This window comes from Salvia splendens, chromosome 16, assembly GCF_004379255.2.
Source record: "Salvia splendens isolate huo1 chromosome 16, SspV2, whole genome shotgun sequence".
Lineage (NCBI taxonomy): Eukaryota > Viridiplantae > Streptophyta > Magnoliopsida > Lamiales > Lamiaceae > Salvia > Salvia splendens.
The window spans coordinates 8217809-8243686 of NC_056047.1; the positions used below are offsets into that span (position 1 = coordinate 8217809).

Consider the following 25878-nt stretch of genomic DNA (forward strand, 5'->3'; position numbering starts at 1 on the left):
GGTGTTGATGATGACTTTATACTTTGTTGTTGATTTGGTGTTATAATCTGATGGGAGTTTAATTTGTTGCAAAAGTTGTGAGTGAGACCAAGATCAATCAAGATTGCCGATATAGGAAATTTTGGTAACAAACGACGTCGTTATGAAGTCCCAAACTCGCTGATCATACATATCCGATAGATGCGTATGATCAGCCTAAACATACACATAGTCATGACATCTATGACTACTGAGCATCCACTGCATTACTCTGCATAGGCACAAACGGCGTCGTTTCACCTTTACTTTTAGATTCCCCATACGCGATGCTCTTGCTCCTACGGAGGGTAGGGGAGCGATGCAGCCTGCAACGGAACGAGCCAGCGTGCGTGGTAGGGGAGCAAAGGCAAGAAATGGACTTGGTCCTTGCCAATGGAGGTGGTGTCACCTCTGGTATTTCCTCCTTCATCTCTTTTCTCATCACTCCATTTTCCATTGCATCAAAAAACAAGGCTTCTTGATTTTGGAGTGGATTTGTGCAAGAGTTGGAGAAGTTACACTACTACTTGTTTGGGGAGAATAAATAGAGAGAATTGAATAATTGAGATAAGAAAGGTGGTGGACATTATTGGGTTGGTATATTTTATTTCATCATCAATCTCTATCATTCACATGTTGGATAGTCTAGTAACCAAACTTTGACTCAAATCCAACCGCAACAAAAAAAAACCCACTTTTTATAAAGCTTCTTTTACCCACTCTAGTGATTACACATACAAAGATCAACAGGAAATTTTATCCGAATCTTTTTACTTTTTGATAATTTATTGATCTATTTTGTTTTTATACATGTTCTTGCTTTGGATGAATCATCAGAATAACGAGGCAACATGAGCACTTTCTGGAAGGGTCCCATTTTCCATGCCTTCACTTGTATCATATGGTTGGCCACTAATTGTTAGGCCTAATTTATTTTGGCATATAAGAATTGCTAATGGTGTTTAGGAAATCAGGAAATCATTATTCGTTTATATATTGAATGCTTACTTTTTTTAATACTATTAATTCTCCTTCCGTTTCGCGATAGTTGAGTTTTTTTTTCCTCATTTTGAAAAAATAATAAATAACTTAAATGGAGAGAAAGTCTAAGTAAATGACCCATCAATAATGATTTAGATGTCAATTTTGGATGTCCACAATCCCAAAGAAATGAACTCTATTCTCACCCAAATCAACAATAGATCGAAGAAAAAGAAAATGAAAAGAAGTAATATGACAAGCCTATTCCTAGTTCTAAATATTTGGGCTTTGGGTCATTAGGTTTAACTGGGCCTCAATATTGGGCGAACTTCGAATATCTTATTTATCTAGGCCTTAGGCCCACTAATAACAAGAATATGAATGGACTGGATGTTTGATTTGTATTCTTCCATGTCGGAAAATTTCTGGGTGGTTTATTTTTAGAGTATGTGGCAATTAAAGTAGTAACTTTTTTTTCTTGTTTGGGAGATATGCATTAATGCATCTAAAATACTACAAGATGATTAGGCTTAAATTGTGACATAAGAATCCGACACACGTAAAGCATAATTAATTAAACGAGGTAAAAGGTAAATTGATAGTAATTGAAAGGTGTTATAGATATTGTGTAACTATTAATGTAAACACGTATATATACGGCACCAAATATTAGTCCAAATGGTTGATACTTATATTTTTGTCATTAATTTGATGATTTAAATGGATTAGTATTTAGTGTACAATTCCTTACTCATTATTTCTTGGTTTTAGATCTACTTCAATAAACAATTTCACAACAAAAAATTATTATGACAATATGGCGTAAATATAAATGTGAAGAATATGGCGTATAAACAAATCAAACAGATATTGAAATTTACAAATACCGACGGATTTTCGATAAAATAAACTATCGTCATAATGTAGGTTTACTGACGAACACGTACGCATCGATAAACGGACGGAAAAAGTGATTGGTAAGCCACATATTTCAGCATCACACGTACACCGACAGACTTCATCGATTATTTGACAATACAATACAATACAATACAATACAATACAATACAATACACCCGTTCCAACATCATAATCTTCGGTAAAATTCAGTACTGCTAGACGTTTTAGATTTAATTTATCGACACGGTCACACGGAAATCTATCGATAATCTCCACTTTTGTAGTGATTGGTTGGATGGTGCGTCTTACTAATTGAACAACTTTTGTCTATATGCAGATTTTGTAACACGTAAAATTAAGTTAATCAAATTTAACACACTTAATCCAAATCCAATGTTTATTCGATTTAATTTTATTTGAAATATTGTATCACATGCTATTACTACTTAAAATAAGTACTAGCTCTTCCACACACATTATTACAAACATGCTTTTAGGTTTATAATATTAAGCTCCTATACCTTCATTTGATTTAATATTGCAAGATTATATCTGGAATCATAGAATAAGCTAGGACTATTATTTAAGTAGTTGGTATATAATTGAAGGAGTAATAAATAAGAGCAATTAATTAGTGAGTAAAATATATTATCCACACTTTACCCTTGCTAACACGCAGGAGTTTCAAGTGTAATTATGGCTAGCTTAACCCAAAACTACAATGGTCTACCTCTTTATTTGCTTTTAATTAATTATTGAAGGTTAATTACCGTATTCATTTTGGGAATACCTATTACAATAAACTAACTCATCTATGATCTATATACGTCTTTATGGAAATACTATTTCCCTATAATTATTAATACTTGATAAATAGTACATAAATAATAATTAAATCGTATAGATTTGGAAAGAGTACGTATAAATAATTATCTCTTCGTTGAGAACTAAATTTCTCAATTTTACTCTATAGGAGTTTTAGAAGCGCAAGACAAGTTAATTATAAAAGTTAGTGGATTGTAAATTATATATATACTTTTATATAATAAGATATGAATATAATGAACTGATAGAATGTGAGATATATTAACTATTAACAATCATATATATATATATATAGGATATATATATATATATATATATATATATATATATATATATATATATATATATATAATTATGAATATTCTAGCATGATATTGTACATAGGCTCATTGATTCATGCATAGTTGAGGGAGATTCTTATTCTTATGTACTCTCTTCGTTCGCGATTAGAATCTTGGTTTGCTATTTCGATCCGTCTGCAATTAGAAGTTCTGATTTACCTTTATTATATGGTAAGTAAGGATACACATTTCACTCACATTTTATATAAAATATAGTTAGTACAAAATTGAGACTCAAATTTCACTATTTTTTTAATCAATTTTCCTTTGTACAGAGTATTATCGTGATGGACTCAATCAGGACTCCTAATAACAGATGGATAGAGGGGTTATATGTTCGCCACACATTAACAACAGCTCGTGTGAATCATCAATACTACAAAGACAAATGAATAGATGTATTGTTGCAGATTAAAAACTATTTCGATCATAAAGTGGCATAAAAAAATTATTGTCCATCTTCAAGATTATGTTGTTTCAATAAGTTGGTTTTCTCATAAAAGCAGCCGCACACGATTTACATTAAAACACTTTTAAATTTCTACTGCTTAAACTTTACAAGACCGCGTTTGGCTCCTCTATGATTGAGTCCACGTCACAAATGAAAATAATACTACTCCACAACTTACTAAATAGAAGTATACACTACTCGTTTATTTATTACTATATATAGAAATACATTATTCCTATATCCTTGCTGATCAAATAAATATTCTACCCAGGATGCGAATAATCCTAGCGATTGAAAGATTGCTAACAAGGGCTTTTTTTTCGGTTAAATTATTAACGTAGAAATCATCCGTCCCAAATTAATTTAGAAATGAAATAATATTTTGAGGTTAGACACCAACAAAATTATACTACCTCCGTCCCAAATTAATTTAATCGTATTCACTTTTGAACTATCCCAAACTATTTGAGTAATTTTTTATAGCAAAAATATATATGTATTCTCGCTCCTACTTTATTCTCTTTTTCTACTTAATCATCAAACACAACTTTTATATATCTTATGCCCAAAAGAAATATCATAAACCCTACACAAAACAACAAATTTATCATCGGAATTTTCTGTCATTAATTCCAATTTCACCGACGAATTTTTTTTAGCTATGAACTACGGGAATATTCCGTCGATAAAACTATTTTTCATTGGTAATCCGTTGATAATTACCGAGGTATTGGCCACCGTCTTCAAATTTTTTGTAGTGAAATATATTTGCACACCATACAAATACGACTAACATGAAAGCAACACAATTTAATTTGCGTTGACATAACCTTATAATGACGCGATAAACATACATATTTCAATTTCTCTAATTTTAAAGACTAACACTCAAATAAATCATAACTAGTAAACTAATCAATAAAATAATATGTTAAAAAAAACAACAATATTAATGATAACATATTACACGAATCCGATAAAATCACGACACGAACCAAATATGAAATTATCATATTGATAGATAAAAATAAGAATACGATAAGAATTAACACTACATATTTACTTTATAGTAGATATCAATACCATGCTATTGTTTCATGTAAAAAATTATTAACCCTAAATTTAGGTACAATCAGATTGATGATATTAATTAACCCGTCAACCATAAGACACAAATATATATACACCCCTCAATAGTCACATGTTTTTCGTTTGGAGATACACCAACCTGTTTGAAAATCTTTGATTAAAATTCTAGACTTTTGACAAAAACAAATTTAATCGGGAGATTTTTAAATTTTTATAAAAAATTCTAGTAATTACGAGATATTCAATGTCGGCTTAGCTTTAGTATAGTTTTCCAAATGCAACATTCAAACCCTATAGGCTATAGCTATTTTTAATTTCCAATTGTGTTCTGGTTTCGGATTATTAATTAATTAATTGTGAAATTAGATCTAAGATTTCGTGTCTTCGTGATTTTAACTTTAAACCTTCTCTTCCGAAATAAGTGACTTATGATCTTCATCCCAAATTAAAGTTACATGTCCCTAAAAAGTAAAACCAGATAAATCATCAATGCATACGGGAAACAAAAACCAGAAATAACTTTAAAATGTGGACTTATAATCAACCAAATAAATTAAACTCTTACATTTGACAGAAGATGAAAAGACTAGTTTATAGTCCATAAACAAGAAATTAAATACACAGAATTTGACAATAATATTCCATGAAATTGAAGAACAATTTCAGGTGGTTGAGTTCATGCATTCTGCATGTTAGCTTCATGCAGATTCCCACTCTCTTGATAGTTGAAAATCTCTGATAAAATCCCATTTGTTTGATTAATCGACCCCTCAAATTCACTCTCAACAAATCCAAAACAATTGTTCAATTTCCCAAACTCACCGGAAAACCCTAAATATTCCCCCTCTCTCGCCTCCGCCGGAATAGCAAATTCATCCTCCTTAATTACGTTTTTCGTTGAATTTGGGAGAAATCCGTTGAGAACTTCATGCAACAGGCCGGAATCAGACCTCTCAGTTGGGAAAAAATCCATGCAATTATTCTCATTCCACAGAGCTTCGCCGTTTTTGTTCTCGATGTTTTCTAAGCTGAGCGGCGCGGCGGCGAAGGCGGTTTCGGAGACTACGGTGGCGGAGGTAGCGGTGGCGCATAGGGAGGAGGAAGAAGATCCGGTGAAATTGGAGGAATTTCTCAAAAAATCGGAGCTCAGAGTGAAATTGGAATTGGTGTCCAGATATTTAGCAGTTGATGAGGTGATGTAATCGCGAAGGAGAAATCGGTGAGAATTTAGGGAATTTCTGGTGAAATCGAAATTAGAGTTGGCGAACTGCGTGGGAGAGATGAATTGGCGTGAGGAGGAGGAGAGGATGGGCGGCTGAGATAGCTTCCCGTAGGTGAAGGAAGGGAGGAGATTCTCGGAGGCCGGGTGGAGGTGAGAGGGGGACGCCGGGTACACGAAGTTGGTGCGTGCCTTCACGCCGCGCATGGCGCGTGCGGCGCAGTCGTACGCGCAGGCCGCCTCCTCGGCCGTGTCGAACGTGCCCAGCCACCGCCGCTCCTTCGATTGCGGGTCCCGGATCTCCGCCGCGTACCGCCCCCAGGGCCGCCGCCGGACCCCGCGGTACCGCAGGTTGGTGCCGCCTCCCCCGGGGGCGGCGGCGTCCTTGTGTGGACGCTTGGCGGCCGAGCACCGCTTTGGCGCCGCCGCCGCTGGCTTGGTGGTTGGGGCGGCGTTGAGCCTTCTCAAAGCCTCTTCCATTGTGTGTGTGTGTGTGTGTGTGTGTGTTTTGTTTGGAAGAAATGTGAGTAAAATTTTAGGGTTGTGAAATGATTGAGAAGTGAGGTAGATTAGTAGATGTTTTATAAGGAGAAGGGCATTGATGAGAAGGCGTGGTTAGTAGTGTAATGGTAAGGACACGCATTTTTAATGTATAAATTATTAATAAAATACTTATGAAATTGAGTAGGAGCTGAAATGTATAGGTATTCAAAAATATTTATTTTATCTTTGATAAGTACATGCTTTAAGTACAAATTCGATGTGTCAATAGTATCTACATCTCAAGGTAGGACCGTAGGAGTTTAGTGTTTGTCAATTATATACGTATGATCGTATATGTGCATTGTGCAGGGGAAAGATAAGTGAAAATATATTTTTATGTGAACATTGATAATTCACGTTAAATTCAAAACATCCCCTTAATTTATTTGCGGTGAGGATCGAATCCAATCCTTTACCCAAACATATATAATTATTTCATATATATTGTTTCTCTTCAAATAAGTATATATATTTAATTAAAAAAAACTATATACGGAGTAGCCTATTTTCCTGAGTTTACTGAAAACGTGTTCAAACCCTAGAAAGATAGAAAAATTATGCAATAAAACTAATCATTATTTTTATTCAATCAAATAACATTTGAGGTAAATCAATGTCTAGGTGTGGGTTAAGAGGTAATAATGTTAAACCTTACAACTAGTGAAACACCTATCTATGCCATAGGTTCTATATTTGACTTATTGAAAAGATCAATTAAGTAAATTTACATCTTTTTAATACATTCTTAGCTCTCATGACTCATTGATCGTTTTATAAATATATATTAAAGATAAAAATGGACTGATTAATTCTATTTCGTAATTATTCAATTGCAAGGGGAGCCTCACGTTTGCAAAAATTTACGAATTAAAATGATTTATAGAGTTTCAATATTACTAATATACTTTAATTATATGGACAGCCTGACTGCAGGAACATATATTTCTAATAGGTAGAATATGAAATAAATATGTTTGGATAAATGATTGGATCCCGTGCCTAACTTAAGATACATTATATAGTAATTAATCACTAATGCATGCATATTACTGTTACATACATATAGATAGTTATGATAAACTTCGCCGGGGTATTAGAGATATAGTCTATTCGTGATAAGCTTTGATAAAAATTAGGTAAGTATATGTTTTTTCATTGCCTCAAACCAACTATTAGTCACTCGTATATTAACAATACCATATTATACACGTTGCAAATAGAGGTGTGGTGAGGTATGTAATTTCAAAATTCTCATATATCTATATTTCATTATATTTTTCGATATAAGTGATACTTACAAATTCTATAATTAATTTAAGGGGTGTGGTTGAGTGGTAGGAATTCATCCATCTTTAACCAAAGGTCATGGAATTGATCCGAGTGTGACCGATGGATCACTGATATAAGGATCGGTAATTAGGTTCTGTATTTATTTTCTCATCTTTACATTGTACATGGAGTACCAATATATAGGAGTAGGGATTGCTCTACAAGGTAAACCTAATTAACATAATTATAAATATTGCATATCTCCTAAAGATGGTAACAAGATAATTTGCACATATCTTCCTCCTGATATGGTGCGATCTTCTCCAACAATCACCAACGGACTAAATCTTGGTGATTCGCCAACAGATCATGACATAATTTGGCACGAAAACGACATGTGAAAATCATTGTTCACCTTACTGATAATTCCTGATCACTAGGACAATCGGTAAATGCAATTTTTATATTTTAATTTTGAAATATAAATTTATGATTAGCCAACATATTGGTGACCACTGGTAATTCACTAACGGACATCGTCTCTCAGTAAGTTTAAGTGTTGAAAGTAAAATTAGATTAAATAATTTATTTATTAAAATTAAATCATTATTGGGATACGCACATGCGCCAGCTTCTTCTCATCCTCCAGTATTGGGGTTCACTTTCGTTCTACATTTGTTATCCATTGCTAACAATGATTGACGCATTGTTTCTAATTTCCGATGCCAGTCCACTTTAATTGTGTCTAACCCTACAAGTTTTATTTCCTAGGTCCGTGTGCACATAATATTTGCTAATATAATAGTACTCATCGACATTGTTAATTCATATATCATACGTATCAAATGACAATATTATATACTCACAATGCATATTTAAATAAATATAATAGGTCCGTGTGCACATAATCTTTGCTAATATAATACGTACTCATCAACATTGTTAATTCATATATCACACATATCAAATGACAATATTATATACTCACGATGCATATTGAAATAAATATACATAGGTAAATATTATAAACAGAAAACAAAATTTTAAAATCAAGTCTACCGACTGGTATCCAACCTAGCTAGTTAAGTTAATTATAACTAGATGTAGAAGGTCCGAGCTAATGGCAAGCATACTTAACCACTCTTAATTCTAATGGTCCTAAGTCTTTAATTAGTTAATAAATGATGTAATAACAATCTAATTCCCATCACTTCCACATTTGTTAAATTAATGGGGGGAACATACCAATTTTGATAACCAAGCAATCGAATTGAGCGTCGATATAATTGATTTTGTATAAGTACTTCAAGTAGGGGTGCTTATTCGGCCGTTCCGGTTAGAACCGGACCGGTTACAAAATTTTCTAAATTCAAGAATCGGAACCAGAACCAGTATCGACCGGTTCCGGTTCGGAACCGATCGGTTAGAACCGGCCGGTTCTGGCTTAGAACCGAAGAACCGGTTTGTCATCTAATTTTAATTCAAAATATTACTCGAATGAAAATTTATATAATTCTATACCCAAAAAAATTAATAATCCAATATCTAAAAATATAAAAATTCATGAACTTAATATCTAAAAGTACGAATAAACATAAGCCAAATAGTAAAAACTAACAAAGCAACAATATTCATCATCCATCTACTAAAAATTTAAACAATTAAATACCTAAACAAGTCCAACACCTAAAAATATTCGATAAGTCAATACCTAAATTATAAAATAGGATTAAGAAACTTGAATAATAGGTAATAGTATATTAAGTTATATTAATATGAAATTATAAAACATAAATTAAAAATTAAAAATTAAATTAAAATTTAATCTGGTTCCCGGTTAGGAACCGGTCGGTACCGATTAGAACCGGAACCGGTTATATCAAAAAATTAGGAACCGGTACCGAATATTCCGGTTCCGGTTCCTCAATTAACCGGTCGGTTCCGGTTAAACGAGAACCGGAGAACCGATTAAGCAACCCTAACTTTAAGTATGATTTATTCAAATTATGTATCTAGGTCCTAAATCATGTTAGTTAATTGTATGGTGAAATATGTCAAATATGTTGCTTAATGGATTTCCAATTGGGTCGAATATTGATTAACAGCATAAACTTTTTTTCGTATTCCGGTTCAAATTTAAATGAGTGGTTAGTCAATCATTATTTCGTCGTTCATCTTCTTTTTTCTTTTTTCTTTTCGGTAGACAATTTATACGTACACTTGCAATATATATACATCAATGACGTATATATAACAAAAAAAAAACTATTTGTCTCCCCCAAATATTTAATTTTTTTTTCAATAATTAAAATGACTTTGTTCTATAAGTATATAGGCATTTGAGATATTGTTGATAATATTAGATTTTTCATTATAAAAACATATGCATATGATATTTGAAATGTTTGGGTAACAAGGGGAAAAATTGATGGTCGATCTCATACACTAAATTTCGGGCAATATAATAGAAAATTATTGAACATTAATTATCAATAGTTATGGTCTGAGAAATAGTATAGGAAAATGAATTATGAAGTTGAATTATTTGTCTGCACGTGCGATTATAATGTAAGCAATTTAACAATACTACTTGTAAATCTCAACTTTCCAGCTATGTCAAGTTTACTATGGCAGCTGGTACATTTTAATATATTTATTTTCTGGACCAAATTATTATAACTTACTATTCAAATAGTATATAATTACGAAAGGAAATATGAGAGAGATTTAAACGTTGAAATTGTTGGATACTGAGTATATGATATCTCAAAGTCCTCTAAGTATTTCAATAATTATATATAATGTTTTTTTAAATACAAGACTTTCCATAATACTGGGATATAATTAATTAAGTTGCTGGTTTCTGATTGGAGCAGTGTTGTTTCATGGAAATTGATTTTTATTTTAATTTTTTCTATTTGTTTCTATTCATCTGATTGGTGCTATAGTTCCCTGTTATTCTATAAAAATGTTGGCTGTCGTGGCAATTTAAAGCCAATAAATTGGGAAATACATTATTGAACTCTGAGATTAAAAAAGGATGGAATAAATTGCCCGAGCATTAATTAATTATTTGTGCATCGTAGCTTTCTTCAGAGAATTATTGATATTGCATTGGCCCATATCTCACATAATAAAATTGCATTCATAGATAAATAGCTTTCCTACGATATTCATGTTTAATTTCACGTGTTTGTGCATGGATGGCAATAATATTTCATACAACCAACATATATTAATATGGTATAATTTTAAATAGAAACATAAAAAATAAATATAAATATGGCTAGAGAGAGAGTAAATGCCAACCAGATTTTAACAACAACGTGGGATATTACAGTACGTGTAATTAATGCATATATTCCAGCACTTTCTTCTCCTGTTTATAGAATTTTGACATTTTCTTTTGACTAATTACTTTGCCAATTTTTCTATATTTACAATATTTTTCGAGTCTAATAAATCATGTAAATTGCTGTAACTACTAAAAAATTATCTAGACGGAACCACCATATAAAATTAATTTATTCATTAAATAACAGCAAGGTCTAAAAGCAATTAATATTTAGAGTTGGCACGAAAGATCTTGTTTGAAATACTATGAATTTATGGCTTGTTTAATATGAGTGATAAAATTTTTGGTAAAGCAACGGCCTGTTATTCATAGGTGTAATAATACATTATACAAATGATGAGTAAAAAATATATACAAATATTATTGGGTAGAGATACTCTAGGAAAGCGCATTTAAATAAGAATAAATTAATACATCAATCTAAACAATAAATTAAATATTAGTAATATACTATACTTAAACCAGTATATTGTTGAGGAATATGCACAATTATTTACAAGCTAGCCTTCTTGAATAGATATATGATTAAATCTAATCAAACTTGACAAAACCTTGCGATGTAGGCGAATAAAAAGTGGCAATTAATTAAGTACACTAATTTTTTGTAAAGGGATATTCGTTCTTGTAACCTCTGTTGTCTGATAAAAACAATCATTATTGAAACCTCAAAATGCATGCAATTTAATTTCTCCATTGATTATATTTTGCTGTGTTTGTCAGTTTTTGCTTCTCTTTCATTGGAAAATATAATGATTTTGGGGGCGCATGCGATCCTTTTGATTTCACAAACATGCAATTCCTAAAATGGTGGAATTTCAGGCTTTGGGCTTCTGATTTTTGACATGCATAATTCACAATCCATAACTAGACATTTATCCCATTTTGATGCAAACCAATGTCAATTCTATAATTTATGACTAATTAATGGTCATATTAATAGGAAATGTAACAGTCATGATTTTCACACACAAATCATGCTAGCTATTGAAAACGAAACCCTAAATTGTCAGTAAAGTCGATGTTTACTTTGAATCATGGGTTATATAGTATGTGTTTGATATATTGTAAGATTAATTATGCACAAATTTGTTCAATTTATCATACTTGTCCCTGAAGTAGATTACTTTTAGTGGATGTTTAGATTTGATACACAAAAATAATATTGGCTAATCTTTAAATAAATAAATAAATAATTATCATCTTACTTTTCATTATTCTGATTTCATCTCAAAGTTATTCCACACACAAAAGAAATTAAAAGAAGAACGCGACTTATAATTTTCATTAACACCTCAAAACTAGTAGTATATCTATCCACCTTCAAAACTAGGTAATCGAACTTATAACAAAACTTTAATTTACTGTATTACATTTTCTGTCCCAATTTAAATGATTCATAGTCCTTTTTGGAGTCTTTAATAGTCTATTTTATTTTATCTATTTTTTAAACTCAGTTCATCAAAATCCACTTTCGTAAATTTTGTCGAAAACCAAACAAAACAAAACAAAACGCTTTCTTTAATTTGAGCGTATACTTTTTATTCAAGGCAGCCCATGTAAATATTTGACTTTCTTGAATAATTTTGTGTTTTAAACTTTTTCTGCGCAGACACGCAGTAACTGTAACTTCATATGTGTTTGGCTTAAAAAATGATAAGTAAAACAGACAGACATTTAATGATGCTGTAATGCATGTATGTGTAATAATTGGGTCTATGGTTGTTCTTGAAAAGGTGAACTTGAATTAAAAACTATGCGCAGAGATTTTCATTTTTTCTCCGTTTATTTCTCCTATACGTAAAATGAAATGTATAAACGATGTTGAAATTTTAGTAAATAATTTGTCAGAATCATTCAATATACCTCAACAGTTACTTGGATAATTTGTAAGGTTTATAAATTTTAATTAAAATATTTTCGTTAACTAACTAATTGATAGTCAAATGTAAGTGCATTTCCTTACACAAACAAGATGCAGATATATCATAACATAGGGTAAAGATTAACTCTAATCCTAATTTAACTTTTCCTCCTAGAGTAGTACATGCCCATACATGTTCATATTTAATTTTGTGTGGGACCATACTAGTAATAACTAAATAATTTCTTTCTAGAAACTATAAAAGCTTCTCAACTTTCCCATTGTAGAGTTTACACTCATCTACCTTCTTCACAAAAATTCATCTATTCCATCATTAGTTTAATAAATTTAACTAAGAAATTGATGGTCAAGATTAATGATTATGTATAATGAGAGATGTTGCCATCTGTTATAGGCAACACCTTTGTTGCCTCAATATATCTGACCGGGTGCAGCCATGATCTTAGTTGAGAGGCAAACTTTTAATTGGTTAATCAATAAAGATTTATAAGGGTAATAATATATATTTGGCTAATAATATATAGAAAAAATAATAAAAATACGAAATATTCATAAAATGCTATTTTGGCCGAACTTCAGTGACCTTTCCTAATTTCCCTAATTGCTCAGTAATGAAAGAAAGAAAATGAGCTGTTTTCGGTTGGGCCGAAGCCTAAACACTTTTTTAAAGGGCTTTATTTAATTGGCCCAGTTGCATGTTAGTAATTGTTCAAGAAACGAACATCATTTTTCAGAAATTTATTAAAGAAAATTAATGCAACTTTATACAGGAAAATACTACTCTAACTCCATTAATTTTCCAACAAATATTTAAACAATATTGTTAATTATCTATTTAATAGTATGAATTTGAACACATTACATGAATAACTTTTGTTTTCTACGGGTGCAGGCACGGTATGCATAAAAAAGACCACATTCAATAAAATAATGATCAGTACAAGTCAGAGAATATCCTTTAGAACATTCCAAAATTTGGTAATGACCAATATAAATCACAAAATTCTGGGGAGGGAAGCAACAGCAGCAGCAAAACTGGTGAAGTCCACAATCGATCCCATCGAAAGGGGTCAAAGATCATGGGATTTAGCACACTTGGAGAGGAATACTACATCACGGTAACGGTGATCTTGAGCAGTCTCCTATTCCAATATGGGGTGTGGCCCAAAGCTAATACCATAAAGCTTCAGTGAACTTCCTCGAATTGGTAATCTGATTTCGTACATGAACATGAAAGGGAGGAAGACCTCAATACACAGCTCTTTGCCTTTCAACTGCGTCTTCGTGCTCAACCTAGCACATCAATAATATGTGAATATCCATCTCTAAAGTAGTTATGTGAAGAGAGAGAAATGCAGCAGTAGAGTTTACCTCAACTTGGACTTTGATTTTCTTCTTAGATTTGGCCGCTTGTTCTTCTTTCGCCAGCTTTCTTGCAGAACTCTTCCTCTCTCTCTTATAAGCAACAGATGCACTTTTTTCTTCATTGTCATCATCGTCGTCATTATCGGCATCGTCATCATTCAAATTATCTGCAATAGATGTTTTTTGAGAAACAGCTAAAATTGCCACATATATTGAAGACGAAAGCAGCAGGGGTCTCTCTCCCAATTTGAACCCCGGCAGAAGAGCTATTATGGTGTATGTTAATAGAACTGTGTAGAGAGAAATTGCAAAAGTCTTACCATTATCATAATCTTCTCTGATAGCAAGACCACCAAAATCTTCCATATCATCCTCCTCTTCTAGTTCCTCATATCCCTCAACATATTCTATAACTGGTTCCTGCAATACCGATCACATGGGCAATGTGAGCAACAAATCAAACAATGGACCTGGAGCAAAATTGTCGATTCATAACCTCCTCCTCTTCATCTTCACTAACAGTAGCTTTTCCAACTTCTTCCTTATCAAGGATTTCATTGTATTTATCAACAGGGTAGTTATAGATATCACTATAGACTCCTTTCTTTAGGCGCTCAAGCAACTCCTTTTCAATACTCTGAAAATTAATGTGAATGTCAGTCCCAGCAATACACAATCAAGTGCTTAAATGACCAACTTGCAGGTTAAACAGAAGCAAGAACTGACGTACTTTTTCCAAAAGTGCTGCCTTCTCAGCCTTCTCCTCACGTCGAGCTTCCCTTTTCTTTTGTTTTGTTGGCACTGTCATAATTTTCTCTCTACACAAAGAAAGAGAATCAAAAGCATGCGATAGGCTACCATATATTGATACTTATAGAAACAAAATTTAGATAAAGCATTGCCCAAAAGGAACCTGCAACATGCATAAATAATAACATTATAACCACTTTCTTTGAGAACTTAGATAATTCACTGTCCCAGTTCATATTGATTAGTGAAGAATAATATGAACTCTTTCGATGGATGAACTGTGATTTGCTTATTGTCAATTCCATCAATTCACTCTAAGTCAAAAAAGCTACTTTGCTTGATCTCATGACTTTGATCTGTTTTAATATATTTCATGCCTTGAGTGGGTTAGGAAACAGGAATATATGTCTCCTATTTAAGTCCAAATGATATTCATTACAATAAAGTGAGATAAAGGAAATGGCTCTGAACAAAAGCGCGACACAAAAGTAGGCAACAAGAAACACCAGATAATACTACGTTACAATCAATAAGATAAACATGTTGCAAGTGCAAAGATGAAGAAATGATGGATGAACCTTGTTTTCAAAGCTAGTTTTCTCATGCGTATCCGCATCTGTGTCATCTTAGTTAATCTCTGCTTTGTTTTGTGTACCAACAACTTCGGCCAATACATCTGTCATATTAAACAGCAGGCCAACAAAGCTCAAAACTTACAGAAACAATCCGACTGCAGCAAAAACAGTAATAGCAACGACATAAACGATTACCATGTGCTTGTCAATAATCTCAAGGGCTTTTGCATAATTTCTCGGCATTTTAACTCTTTCCCACAATTTATTCGGCATATGTGCCCTCTCTATTGTCTTCATATACAAATACAACACTCCTACAGAAAGAAAAGGAAGAAAAACACTAAAATTCCAAACTATTCAGCTACATATAAATTAATTAGCAACTAAAGCAGTCAAATTTATACATTTAAAGCATGAATCGAAGTAAAAAGATACCGTCATGATCCCGAATAGTAGCGTATCGACTGTTGGCAAGAGGGCATGAGCTCCGATTGCATATCCCTGTCACGTTGTAAGGATTCCGGCAGAAAATCCCAGTTTCAATTCTATACATTTCGCCACAAAACCAACAAAATTAAATCTTCGAAACAAAAACCGCCACAAAACAAGCAAGCAACCCTTCAAACTTACTTCGCCATGAAACTGCAGTGTTTGTGCCTGATAACTTGCCAGATGACTTCATCGTGCTGCATTTTTTACCGCTAAATTGAACGCGCCGATCAATCTCTGAAGATGCTAGAGAGCGGAGGCTTAAGATTGGGGGAGAAATTAGGGTTTAGGGACCCATAAACTATTTCATTAAATACAAAAACACAATTTATGCTACATGAAGCCATATATAATAGTACATTTATAAGAATAGCAGTTTTAAATACGTCGTGTCAGTTGTGTTTTTTACAATTATCGTTGAAAAATACATCTGGTGGAATATTTTTATTTCATTAGATTCTTTTACAAATTTTTATTTTCTTAGAATGTTGTACCAATTTTATTTTATTAAATTCTTTTATAATTTTTTGTTTTATTATAATTCATTAAATAAAGATTAAATAAAGAACCTCTTAAATCAAAATGGATTAGTATAAGGATCTAATTAAACAAAATTTATAAAATGATCTAATGAAATAAAATATATTAGTACAAGGATTTAATTAAACAAAAATTTTAGAAAAAAGATTTATTAGTAGAAAGACGTCTTGATGTGTTTGCCATAATTAGATATCACCTACATTATCGTTTCAAAACTAAATACTACTAACATCCAGGTAATTCCTTTAGGACAGATTTTTTAACAAAATATTTGTAACTTGTGTGGATCCTTAAACACAGTGTACAAAGCAAAATATATCAGAAAAAAATACACGTTAGCTAAAATTGTTGGTGTAAGAAGGAGGTCAAAAAACTGTTATACCCACTGTCAAAATCAGAGAAACTGAAACAGGTGATCTCGGCTGTCTATTTAAGGTGAGATGTTCAACCGTCTCTGTAGCTCCGCCACGAGTCCGGTTCTTGGCACTTCGTCCTCAGTTGCGGCAGTGACATCTTTCAGTTTCACGACGCCTTTGCTGAGCTCCTGGTCGCCTACTATCACCATGTAGGGTATCTTGGACCCTCTGGCACGGTCTATGTGCTTGATTACTCTCTTATTCACCATAACTTCAGCCTTTAGCTTGGCATCCCACAGCTCACTCGCCAGTTCGGCGCCTAGTGATATGTCGTCGCCTAGGATGCTCACCAGAACTTGAGTTTCAGTTGCTCGTATTTCCTGAGACGAGGACACACAGGATGTCAGCGGCCCGAAATTAAGATTGTGCAGAATCAGAGTTTACTGAGCTAAGGAGAAACCACACTGTCACAAGCAAAATCTATAGTACTCCGTATAATTTTTTAACAGCAAGCTTCAAACAGTTTACACAAGTCAGCTGCATCAGAATTTTTATAAAAACTATGAGGTTGACACATTGAAGTTGCACTATGAGACCTCATAAACTCAACATGCCGTCTAATTTATTCAAATGAGAGTTCGAATGCATTTCTTTTTCTTGATAAGGGTAGATTTCTAAATAATGAGAAATGCATACCTGGTCATTTTGGAGTTGCTCCATGATAGCAAATACTCTCTCTATTCCTAAGCTGACTCCAACAGCAGGAACCTGCTTTGTGCCGAACATACCTATAAGATTGTCGTAGCGTCCACCAGCAGCAATTGAACCAACCTGTAGACAAGTTTTTTTTAGAACCCTTCAAATAAGACTCGTGTGGTATGATTCACATTAGAACTAAAAAGAAGAACAACTGGATAAGGGAGAAGCAATGTTGCAGCAAACAACTAAACAATTCTCCATTGTGATGAAAAACAATGAAGAATACCAGTACAAGTTCTTGCATAAGTTATGGAGTAATAAGTTGATTGAGTACTGAGCAGATTCAATTTTTCGAATTCATGCTAATAAATGATGGATAGATAAAAAAATCCAAGCTAATCTACCATTTTTACTTTGATGGATTGTTTGATTCTGAACTTATTTGATCTTCTTATCCTTCAAATACTCAATCATATGTTATAGGAGTAGCCGAGTAGTATATACTACCTATTACCTATCCTATCAAGTAAATGCCCCCTAAATAGTCAAAATGCTCCTGCTTTTGAGGCAATAATAAAATGTAGTACTACTACATAAAATTGATATTTACCTGTGCACCCCCTTTAAAAACAGTTTCAAATATGACTCCAGTGTAGTAATCCAGACCCCTTGCAAGACTCAAGTCAAAAACTACTTTGCTTATGCACTTGGACTTCAGAAGAGCTTTAAATAAAATCTCCAATTCATTCAATGCAAGCTCTGCTTCACTGTTTGATAAGAACTCACTGCCTTCCTGTTTTAACTTGGACAATAACTCCATAGGCGATCCTCTATTTTTAACAAAACTTCCAATTTTATTGGCTGTTTCCTCAGTCAAACCTTTTTCTTCCACCTGTAAAAGTGAAATATATGCAGTCTATGAATCCACAAAGGACGGGATAATCCCACAAAATGAAAATCAAATATCATGTTATTTAATGGACAGCTATTCTGCCAGTTTTACTTTGTCAACCTCTCGTAATCAGATCCACGCACTCACCATTTCCTTTTTAACCTGCTCAAATGTTTGCTTGTCTAGCTTGTCAATACTTGAACAAATAGTTCTAAATTTCTCTTGTGGCACCCCACAGATAGCCAACAAGCCATCAAGTAACTTCCGGTGGTTTAGCTTCACCTGAAACAAACATTTTAACACAGTTAAACATGAAATAATTTCCTTAACTATGAGTAACACAACCAGTACTTCAGAGGTCCATAAAGCAACACGAGCAAATAATTTTACACAAGTAAAATATTTATTCATATACAATGTACAAGATAGAAGACGTATAGTATCATCCAAATTTTGAACTAATATAACACTATCATAAACAAAATAGTTCTTTTAACCTCGTAATCTCCAATAGCTAGTTCATCAAGCAACTCTGTCAAGATTTTTATGACCTCAAAGTCTGGCAACATTTTTTCAAATTGACCAGCAAAGTCAAAGTCACATTGATAGAATTCACGATAACGTCCCTTTGATGGATTGTCCCGTCTGTAAACTTTTGCTATCTGGTACCTTTTGAAGGAAGTCAAGCCATTCATAGCAACATATCGAGCAAAAGGAACTGTCAGGTCATATCGGAGTGAACAGAGTTCGCCACCCTGCAAAGTAGATAGTATTTGTATTGAAGTTAGACTGAAGACAAAAAAGAGAAGGTTCGGTGGAAACAAGAAGCTCACCTGATCGGCAAGGTCATAGATCAATTTTGAGTCTTCTCCATACTTTCCCATAAGAGTCTCCCTCATTTCAAAGACCGGGGTATCTAAAGCTGTGGCGCCATGCCTTTTAAAAACCTCAGTTATAATTTTGAACGCTTTCTCTCTAACTGCCATCTGCTCTTTCGCAAAATCACGGGTACCCTGCACATTAAAGAGACAAGAGTCTATAATATAATGCAGAAGGTCTTTGTTTTCCATGTTTGTCTGAAGGTACAATATGAGGGGACACGAAATGAACCACAAAACAAAAAAAAGGGGAAGCCACATTCATGGAGTGCCATTGCTCGTAAACTAAAACACCAGAGTAAGTTTGAGATTGTAATACTTTTGAAATGAACACAAAAACCTAGCATTAATAGATCATTGCTTGATTTTCATGAGATTAAGTATGCCACCTCGGTTATTCAAGATACAGAAATTTTGCTATACCATCCAACAAGAGAATGCTTACGCTTACCAAATATTGTAACAATGACAGACCATCTACAAATACCCAAAAAATAATGTCAACGTTATACCTTAGGTAGCTTTGGAAGCCTTCGACTTTCATTGGTTTCCACAATCTCTTTCACTTTCGCTACGAGATCATTGAAACATGGACCCTCCGCATCCAGTAATGACTGGAAATCCTGAGCGAAATTTTCCAAATCAAATTTTGCAGCTCCCCCGAGCAACCTGTCCTTGATAAACTGCATAAGAGCAATTGTTCCCTTCCCTATAACAACTTTCTTCTTCTTCTCGCTTTTCTTGTCAGCTTTAGGATTATCCCCAATTTTAGGCTCACTCAAACTCCCATTGTCCCCTTGAATTCTATCGCCAAAAATCTCGCTTCCTCCAAGTGAAATGAATGCAGCTGTAGCCTCCCACGAAACTACATTCCTCACCACGTCGAGTAATTCATAAATTTTGTGGACGAATAACAGATAATCCTCTTCCAAACGAGCAGTTTGAGAAGATGCGTACAGCTCCTCCAGAGCAGGGCGTAAGGATTTAGCAGCTATCATTTCTGAGAGACGAGAACACAATTCCACATCAGCAATTGAACTGGAGAGAAGAAGATCGGTTCGACGAATGCTATTAATCCCCAAATATGACAGGCACGAGGCCAAATTCCCCAATGCCATCGACAAAACCTTCGCCGAGCCAGCTCCGAATCCGGAATTCAACTGAACTCTAGCTCTCGAGTGAAGAGATCGAGAAACATCCCTGAAATCTCCATGGAGCGACGGAATCTCCGCCACGGAATCGTCCGAAAGCTTCTTCCCCGAATTAACCAGCTTTGAACCGTTAAAAAACACCTTAAAATCAGCTGCCACAGCAACGGCGTCCTTCGCCGTTGAACCATCTCCGGAGTCCATCAAATTGAAGGGCGACACGTCAGCTCGCAGAGCCTCACACGATAAAGCTGCAACAGCATCAACAATAGAGACCAATGCAGAAGTGCGGTGATCCAGAATAGCAGAAACGCCAGCAAGCGCAGCAGCAGAGTAATCAACCATAGCCAGATCCTCCGATGCGACATTGTCAATTGCATAATCCAAACCTAAAACATTCTGTTCGAGAATTTCCACCAATTGAGCACAGGCGGAGGAAGAGGAAGAGGCGGAGGAAGAGGAAGAGAGCAGAAGCTTATTCAATAGAAGGATTAGAGACGCCCTAGATTCCTTCTCTGTGAAATAATCAGGAATTGTAAAGGAGAACTTTGCAGCGGAGCTGGTAGAAGAGGAGGAGCGACGAGAGAGTGCAGAGGAGTCAATTGAGACGCGAGCTAAGCCGATCGCCGCGTCGAAAACGGAGGATGAGGTCAGCGAAGATCCTTTTCCGCCGAGAGTCACCGTGCGTCGCGCTGCCGCCGCCGCCATCGCCGCAGTGATGCAGGAGAGGGGTGAGAAAGTGAAGAACTGAAGACTGACGGGAGAGAAAAGAATCAGAATCGGGGGGTTTTGGATAAAGGAAGTTTAGTGGACCGAAATTTTGGTAGAAAGCCCAAATTTAATCGGGCCCTTTTTAGGCCTATTAAAGTGAGTTTGCTTCTTATTTATGTGACCACTAACATTTATTTCTCCTTATTGTTTGCATTTCTTACTAGATTCAATCTTAAAAACTACTCCCTACATTCGTCCGCAGTTAATTGTCTTAATTGTACAAATAATTGCGTCATTTTCCTCTTTTACTATTATTGACCGTGGACCATAAATTTTACTAATTTATTTCTCTCACAAATTTATTATGAAATTAATAATATTATGATAAAAGTTGGATATATATTTCATCAATTTTTTCTATTCAAGTTTTTCTATATTTCTTAAAATCTGAGCCAAGCTAAACCGACTAAGTAATGGTCGTTACAAAATTTTCTATATTTCTTAAAATCTGAGCCAAGCTAAATCGACTAAGTAATGCTCGTTACAAATTTCTTGTTTTTCTGATTATCTTCCATAATTTCTTGTTTTTCTGATTATCTTCCATATTTGGCCTCTATTTCCTTCTTAAAGTCAAACTTCCTATTTCCAAACGAAATGTCCAATACACCAAAAACAAAACGAGCATGCATTAATATCATAGTTATTCTTTTCAATTGCTATTAATTTATGTAAGGATCATTATTGTTGAAATATAGTCAATCTTTCAAGCTAACAAACCAATTACACGAATCCACAGTGAGTAATAAGCAGCACACAATTTAGAACTCTAGCACTAGTCTAGTTCCTTGACCGACTTAGACTCATTGCAGTTAACAAGTATCACCTGCACAACTCAAGAAATATAAGGTCATCCGCAACGCTGTCTCTTATCTGTCTCATCTCTTCACTATTCATGGGCCCACTGTACTTTTCATCTCATCTCTTAACTAAGAGACAGCACCTGCAACCCTCCATCTCTTAACCATCTCATCCCTTAACTATTCATTCAATTTCATTTTTTATTTTATTTTCAACAAATTCAATTAATAAAAACATACTTCATTAAATAAAATAAAATTACAACTTAAAATTCTAAAAAAATAAAAAACCACATTAATAAAATCCTAAAAAAATAATAATTTAAAATCTTCTGCTCACTCTCTCTAAATTCAAAATCTCAAAACTCAAAGAAGCAGAAGAAAAAGTTGTCTAATGGCGATCATGTGCGTCTACTGGTTGCCAAATTTTAGCTCAAATGTGCTCCATTAGATCCTCCCGGTTACGATGGATGTAAGTCCGGGATCGCCTTTGAGGCGTCGCGGCTTCCTCCTCCTCCCGACGTCGATCTTCTGCTAGCGATACTTCCATTATTCGATGCATTTGCTCAAATGGATCCATGAATGGATTAAATTTGGGAGAAGAATAATGTTCTGAGATAAGAATGTAGAGTGTTTGAGGGTGTTTGAGAGAGAATAGAGTGTTTTTTTGTGGATTAATTTGTGGGAATGATTTGATATTTATAGAAGTGATTGGGGGCTTAAAAAAATTCCAAAAAAAAAAATTTGTAAAAAACGGCTACAAACGGCTAGTATAATTTTGGATTTTTTTTATTTTTTGAATTTTTTCTGAATTTAAAAAAAATAATAAAAAATATATTTTCAATGGAAATAAACGACGCCCACTCGCGGGCCGACGAGTGGGCGTCACGGACGAACCGCAGCTCGCCACGTCGCCAACGCGCGTGGCGAGACAGCTCGTCGAGTGTCTCTCCACGACGAGTTACGGGACGGGCTGGGGACGAGACGGAGCCCGCAACGCTGTCTCGCTGCCGTCTCGTCTCTCCGAGACGAGATAGGGACCGCAACGAGACGCGTTGTGGATGCCATAATTAGTTTCAGAGACAAGATCCTTAAGGATCTGTAAAGCCTAAGGAAAATGAAGATTGAAGGATATGTGGATCAGGTCTCAACCGTAACTGCACCGGCCCAAGTACCTCCTCAATCTTCACCTAAAGTCACAGAGTGAGCATCGTGAAACAGTCAGACCTAAAACCTTAGGGTTTCACCGATTACCACATCGCACCGGCCAACTCATACACGAAATCATACCACACTCTCATAAAAACAACTAGGACGCTCAAGAACACAAGTATCTCTCGGAACACGCCATTGAAGATTCCTCCTCCGACTTAGCAGGTAGAACACAAACATTCAACCAAGCGTCGGACTACGCAAGGCAACATAGAACTTGCCTCTGCTAGAGAAACCTCATTCAGATATCACAAGAGAAGAGAACGATCGGAGGAGATGTTTGGAACTGGTTTCAGAGAAATAGAAAGTTATAGAGAGAGAGGGGGAGGAGATCAAACCCTAATTAAACAGGTGAGAGAGTGAGTGAATGAGTGAAAATGAATGAGAGAGGCAATTCAACTTAACCCTCACAGAACGAACACAGCCACAATCGGACGGTCCTCATCCACGAGCCTCATGGAGTGCCACACGCGGCCATCGACTTACCCAGGTAAGTAATGGGTTGATCTGGATATGGACCAGCACCACCAATTCAAATTACTGAGCCAATTATAATTATTACTGAGCCCAATAGCAATAGATCCAAATTATATCCCATAGTTTCAAATAAAAAAATTAGAAAACTATGTTTTCAGTTTTCACAGTGGCGGATTAATATCCTAATTCTATTATGCTTCTGCCTACAAAATTTGTTGCAGAACAACTGCTGACCTTTTCTATTGGATTTTGGTTGGTTGGGGTTTTATTCCTCGTATTTGTATTATTTTTATGAATATGAACTATTTGTTGTATAATAAATTTATTGTTAATAGTTTTATGTGGCATGCGTAAGTGGTAAAATTGTGTTGTTGCTAATAGTTTTATGCTTTAGTTGTGCTTTGAAACGTAACATAAGACAGTGTTGTTTAAATTGGATTGCATTTTTATTAAAATGTACTTAATTATTTCAATATTTTATTTATGATCTCGTCCGATTCTTCGATTATCAATTATTGGCTTTGCCGTTGTGTATTCCACTATTCATGACCTGATGTGGCCTAACCCAATACGACTCGATAAGAATCTAGGGGTGAGCAAAAAACCCGAAAACTGAATATCTGAACCGATCCAAACCAAAAATTTAAAATTCGGTTCGGTTTTTCGGTTCGGTTTTAGAATTTTGAATATTTCAGTTTTTCGGTTCAGTTCGTTCAAAAAAAAACTGAAAAATCGAATTTTATTTTAATATTATATATATATTAATATATATACTATTACTTAAATAGGTTTGCGTTAGTGTGCTAACTAATTTACAGTAATAATTAATAACTTTCAATATTGTGTATTAAAATTATCAACACAAAGACATAATTATATCAATACAACATGTAAATTTAAATATCAGTCCGTCGTCCCTCAGCCCTCACGCTTCACGCCGTAGCCTCTCCACAGCTTCACGCCTCTTCCTCTTCACGGCTCCCGCTACAGGTAAAACTCTACCAAAACCTTCAATTGCACAATTATGTGACCCATTGCCTCTCTCTCTACCTTTATTGAGTAGAATTTGTTTAAGAGTGTCCACAATGGTTGCCTTCAAAGGCCACCAAATGTGGCCCGGCCACCATTCGTGGCTCTCTTGTGGCCTTCACAATGGTAAAAGTCAAAATTATAACAAAAATAACAATGGCCATAAAATGTGGCCCTTTAAAAAAATTTATTTTATTTTATTTTTTAATGTTATTTTTTAATTTAACTATATTAAATTTTTGTAGACTAATAATTTGGGATCTAACATAATTTAATAAAGTTACGAATTATAGATAAATTTTCGTCGTATTTTTGATAGGGGAAAATTCTACAACGAAAATTTTTAAAAAACACAACATAAAAAGATAAAAAAACGCCACCGCTAACTACTCGGTGGCGTCATCGGAATCCGGCACATCTTCTTCACCTCCTCCACCGCCGCCGACACCGGCCTCACTGCCGCTTGCTTCGCCCGTCGCCGACCCATCAGAGAAGCCCAACTTCGACCTCAACCTAAGAATGAGGTCGTAGCCCAACTGAAGGGATTGGAAGTGTAGAATGAAGTGAAAAAATGGAAATGGGAGTGTATATTTATAAAAAAAATTCGAAATTAAAAAAAAATTCTAATCCACGGCCCAGCCGCGAAACGCGGCTCGATGCAATGGAGGGCCGCGGCCGCGGCTCAGCCACGTCTCTCGCCCTAGGGCCCCGGCTCTCGGCCTCTGCAATGGGGGGCCGCGCACCGAGCCGCGGGCCGCGGCTCCCCCATTGTGGACACTCTAAGAAGCAGTTTAAGTATTTAATTTTAGATTCTTTTAAATGTGTGTGAGTTCATACCTTGTATAGCTTTCGGAAATAATATTCACCCTTAATTAAGACATGAGCATGATTTGGTGGGCACCAAATAATATTTAGGAAGAAATTACCGAAAAGTCACAAAATTTAGTCTTGATTAATTCTGCAATTTTAAAGAATATCTAGTTATACCAACTTTTTATTTTTTCAATTACAGTCAGAGAGTAATTAA

General features: G+C 34.6%; 3 protein-coding genes across 4 annotated transcripts; all 3 read right to left on the reverse strand.

The window, feature by feature from the left end:
* Positions 1-5121: 5121 nt before the first annotated feature.
* Positions 5122-6459, reverse strand: LOC121770892 (ethylene-responsive transcription factor ESR2-like). Its single transcript, XM_042167674.1, has one exon. It carries the CDS (start codon positions 6302-6304, stop codon positions 5282-5284), a length of 1023 nt encoding a protein of 340 aa, XP_042023608.1. The 5' UTR covers positions 6305-6459; the 3' UTR covers positions 5122-5281.
* Positions 6460-13773: 7314 nt separating this feature from the next.
* Positions 13774-16375, reverse strand: LOC121769708 (protein MAK16 homolog). Of its 2 annotated transcripts, none has more exons than XM_042166447.1 (9): positions 16194-16375; positions 15999-16064; positions 15759-15877; positions 15567-15664; positions 14969-15056; positions 14735-14875; positions 14559-14658; positions 14245-14405; positions 13774-14166 (listed from the first exon to the last, which is right to left on the reverse strand). In XM_042166447.1, the coding sequence occupies exons 1-9, from the start codon at positions 16243-16245 to the stop codon at positions 14122-14124; spliced, it is 870 nt and encodes a 289-aa protein (XP_042022381.1). In that variant the 5' UTR covers positions 16246-16375; the 3' UTR covers positions 13774-14121. The 2 variants fall into 2 exon arrangements, with proteins under 2 accessions (XP_042022381.1, XP_042022380.1); XM_042166446.1 differs by having other exon boundaries at positions 15999-16108; positions 16194-16374.
* Positions 16376-16908: 533 nt separating this feature from the next.
* LOC121772629 (histidine--tRNA ligase, cytoplasmic-like) lies at positions 16909-21312 on the reverse strand. The gene is made up of 7 exons (XM_042169811.1): positions 19930-21312; positions 19373-19552; positions 19037-19294; positions 18687-18821; positions 18258-18539; positions 17645-17779; positions 16909-17328 (listed from the first exon to the last, which is right to left on the reverse strand). Exons 1-7 carry the CDS (start codon positions 21271-21273, stop codon positions 17023-17025), a joined length of 2640 nt encoding a protein of 879 aa, XP_042025745.1. The 5' UTR covers positions 21274-21312; the 3' UTR covers positions 16909-17022.
* Between the last annotated feature and the right edge of the window lie 4566 nt (positions 21313-25878).

Bases quoted from the DNA above. Each gene is read 5' to 3' on its own strand.
- LOC121770892 (XM_042167674.1), bottom strand. From the start codon at position 6,304: ATGGAAGAGGCTTTGAGAAGGCTCAACGCCGCCCCAACCACCAAGCCA.
- LOC121769708 (XM_042166446.1), bottom strand. From the start codon at position 16,255: ATGCAGCACGATGAAGTCATCTGGCAAGTTATCAGGCACAAACACTGC. The intron at 16,109-16,193 runs GTAAGTTTGAAG...CGAAATGTATAG, and splicing joins CACTGCAGTTTCATGGCGAA to AATTGAAACTGGGATTTTCT. The intron at 14,167-14,244 runs GTAAACTCTACT...TTGATGTGCTAG, and splicing joins AAATCAAAGTCCAAGTTGAG to GTTGAGCACGAAGACGCAGT.
- LOC121772629 (XM_042169811.1), bottom strand. From the start codon at position 21,273: ATGGCGGCGGCGGCAGCGCGACGCACGGTGACTCTCGGCGGAAAAGGA. The intron at 17,780-18,257 runs GTAAATATCAAT...ACTTGTCTACAG, and splicing joins TTTTTAAAGGGGGTGCACAG to GTTGGTTCAATTGCTGCTGG. The intron at 17,329-17,644 runs GTATGCATTTCT...TCCTCGTCTCAG, and splicing joins AGCAACTCCAAAATGACCAG to GAAATACGAGCAACTGAAAC.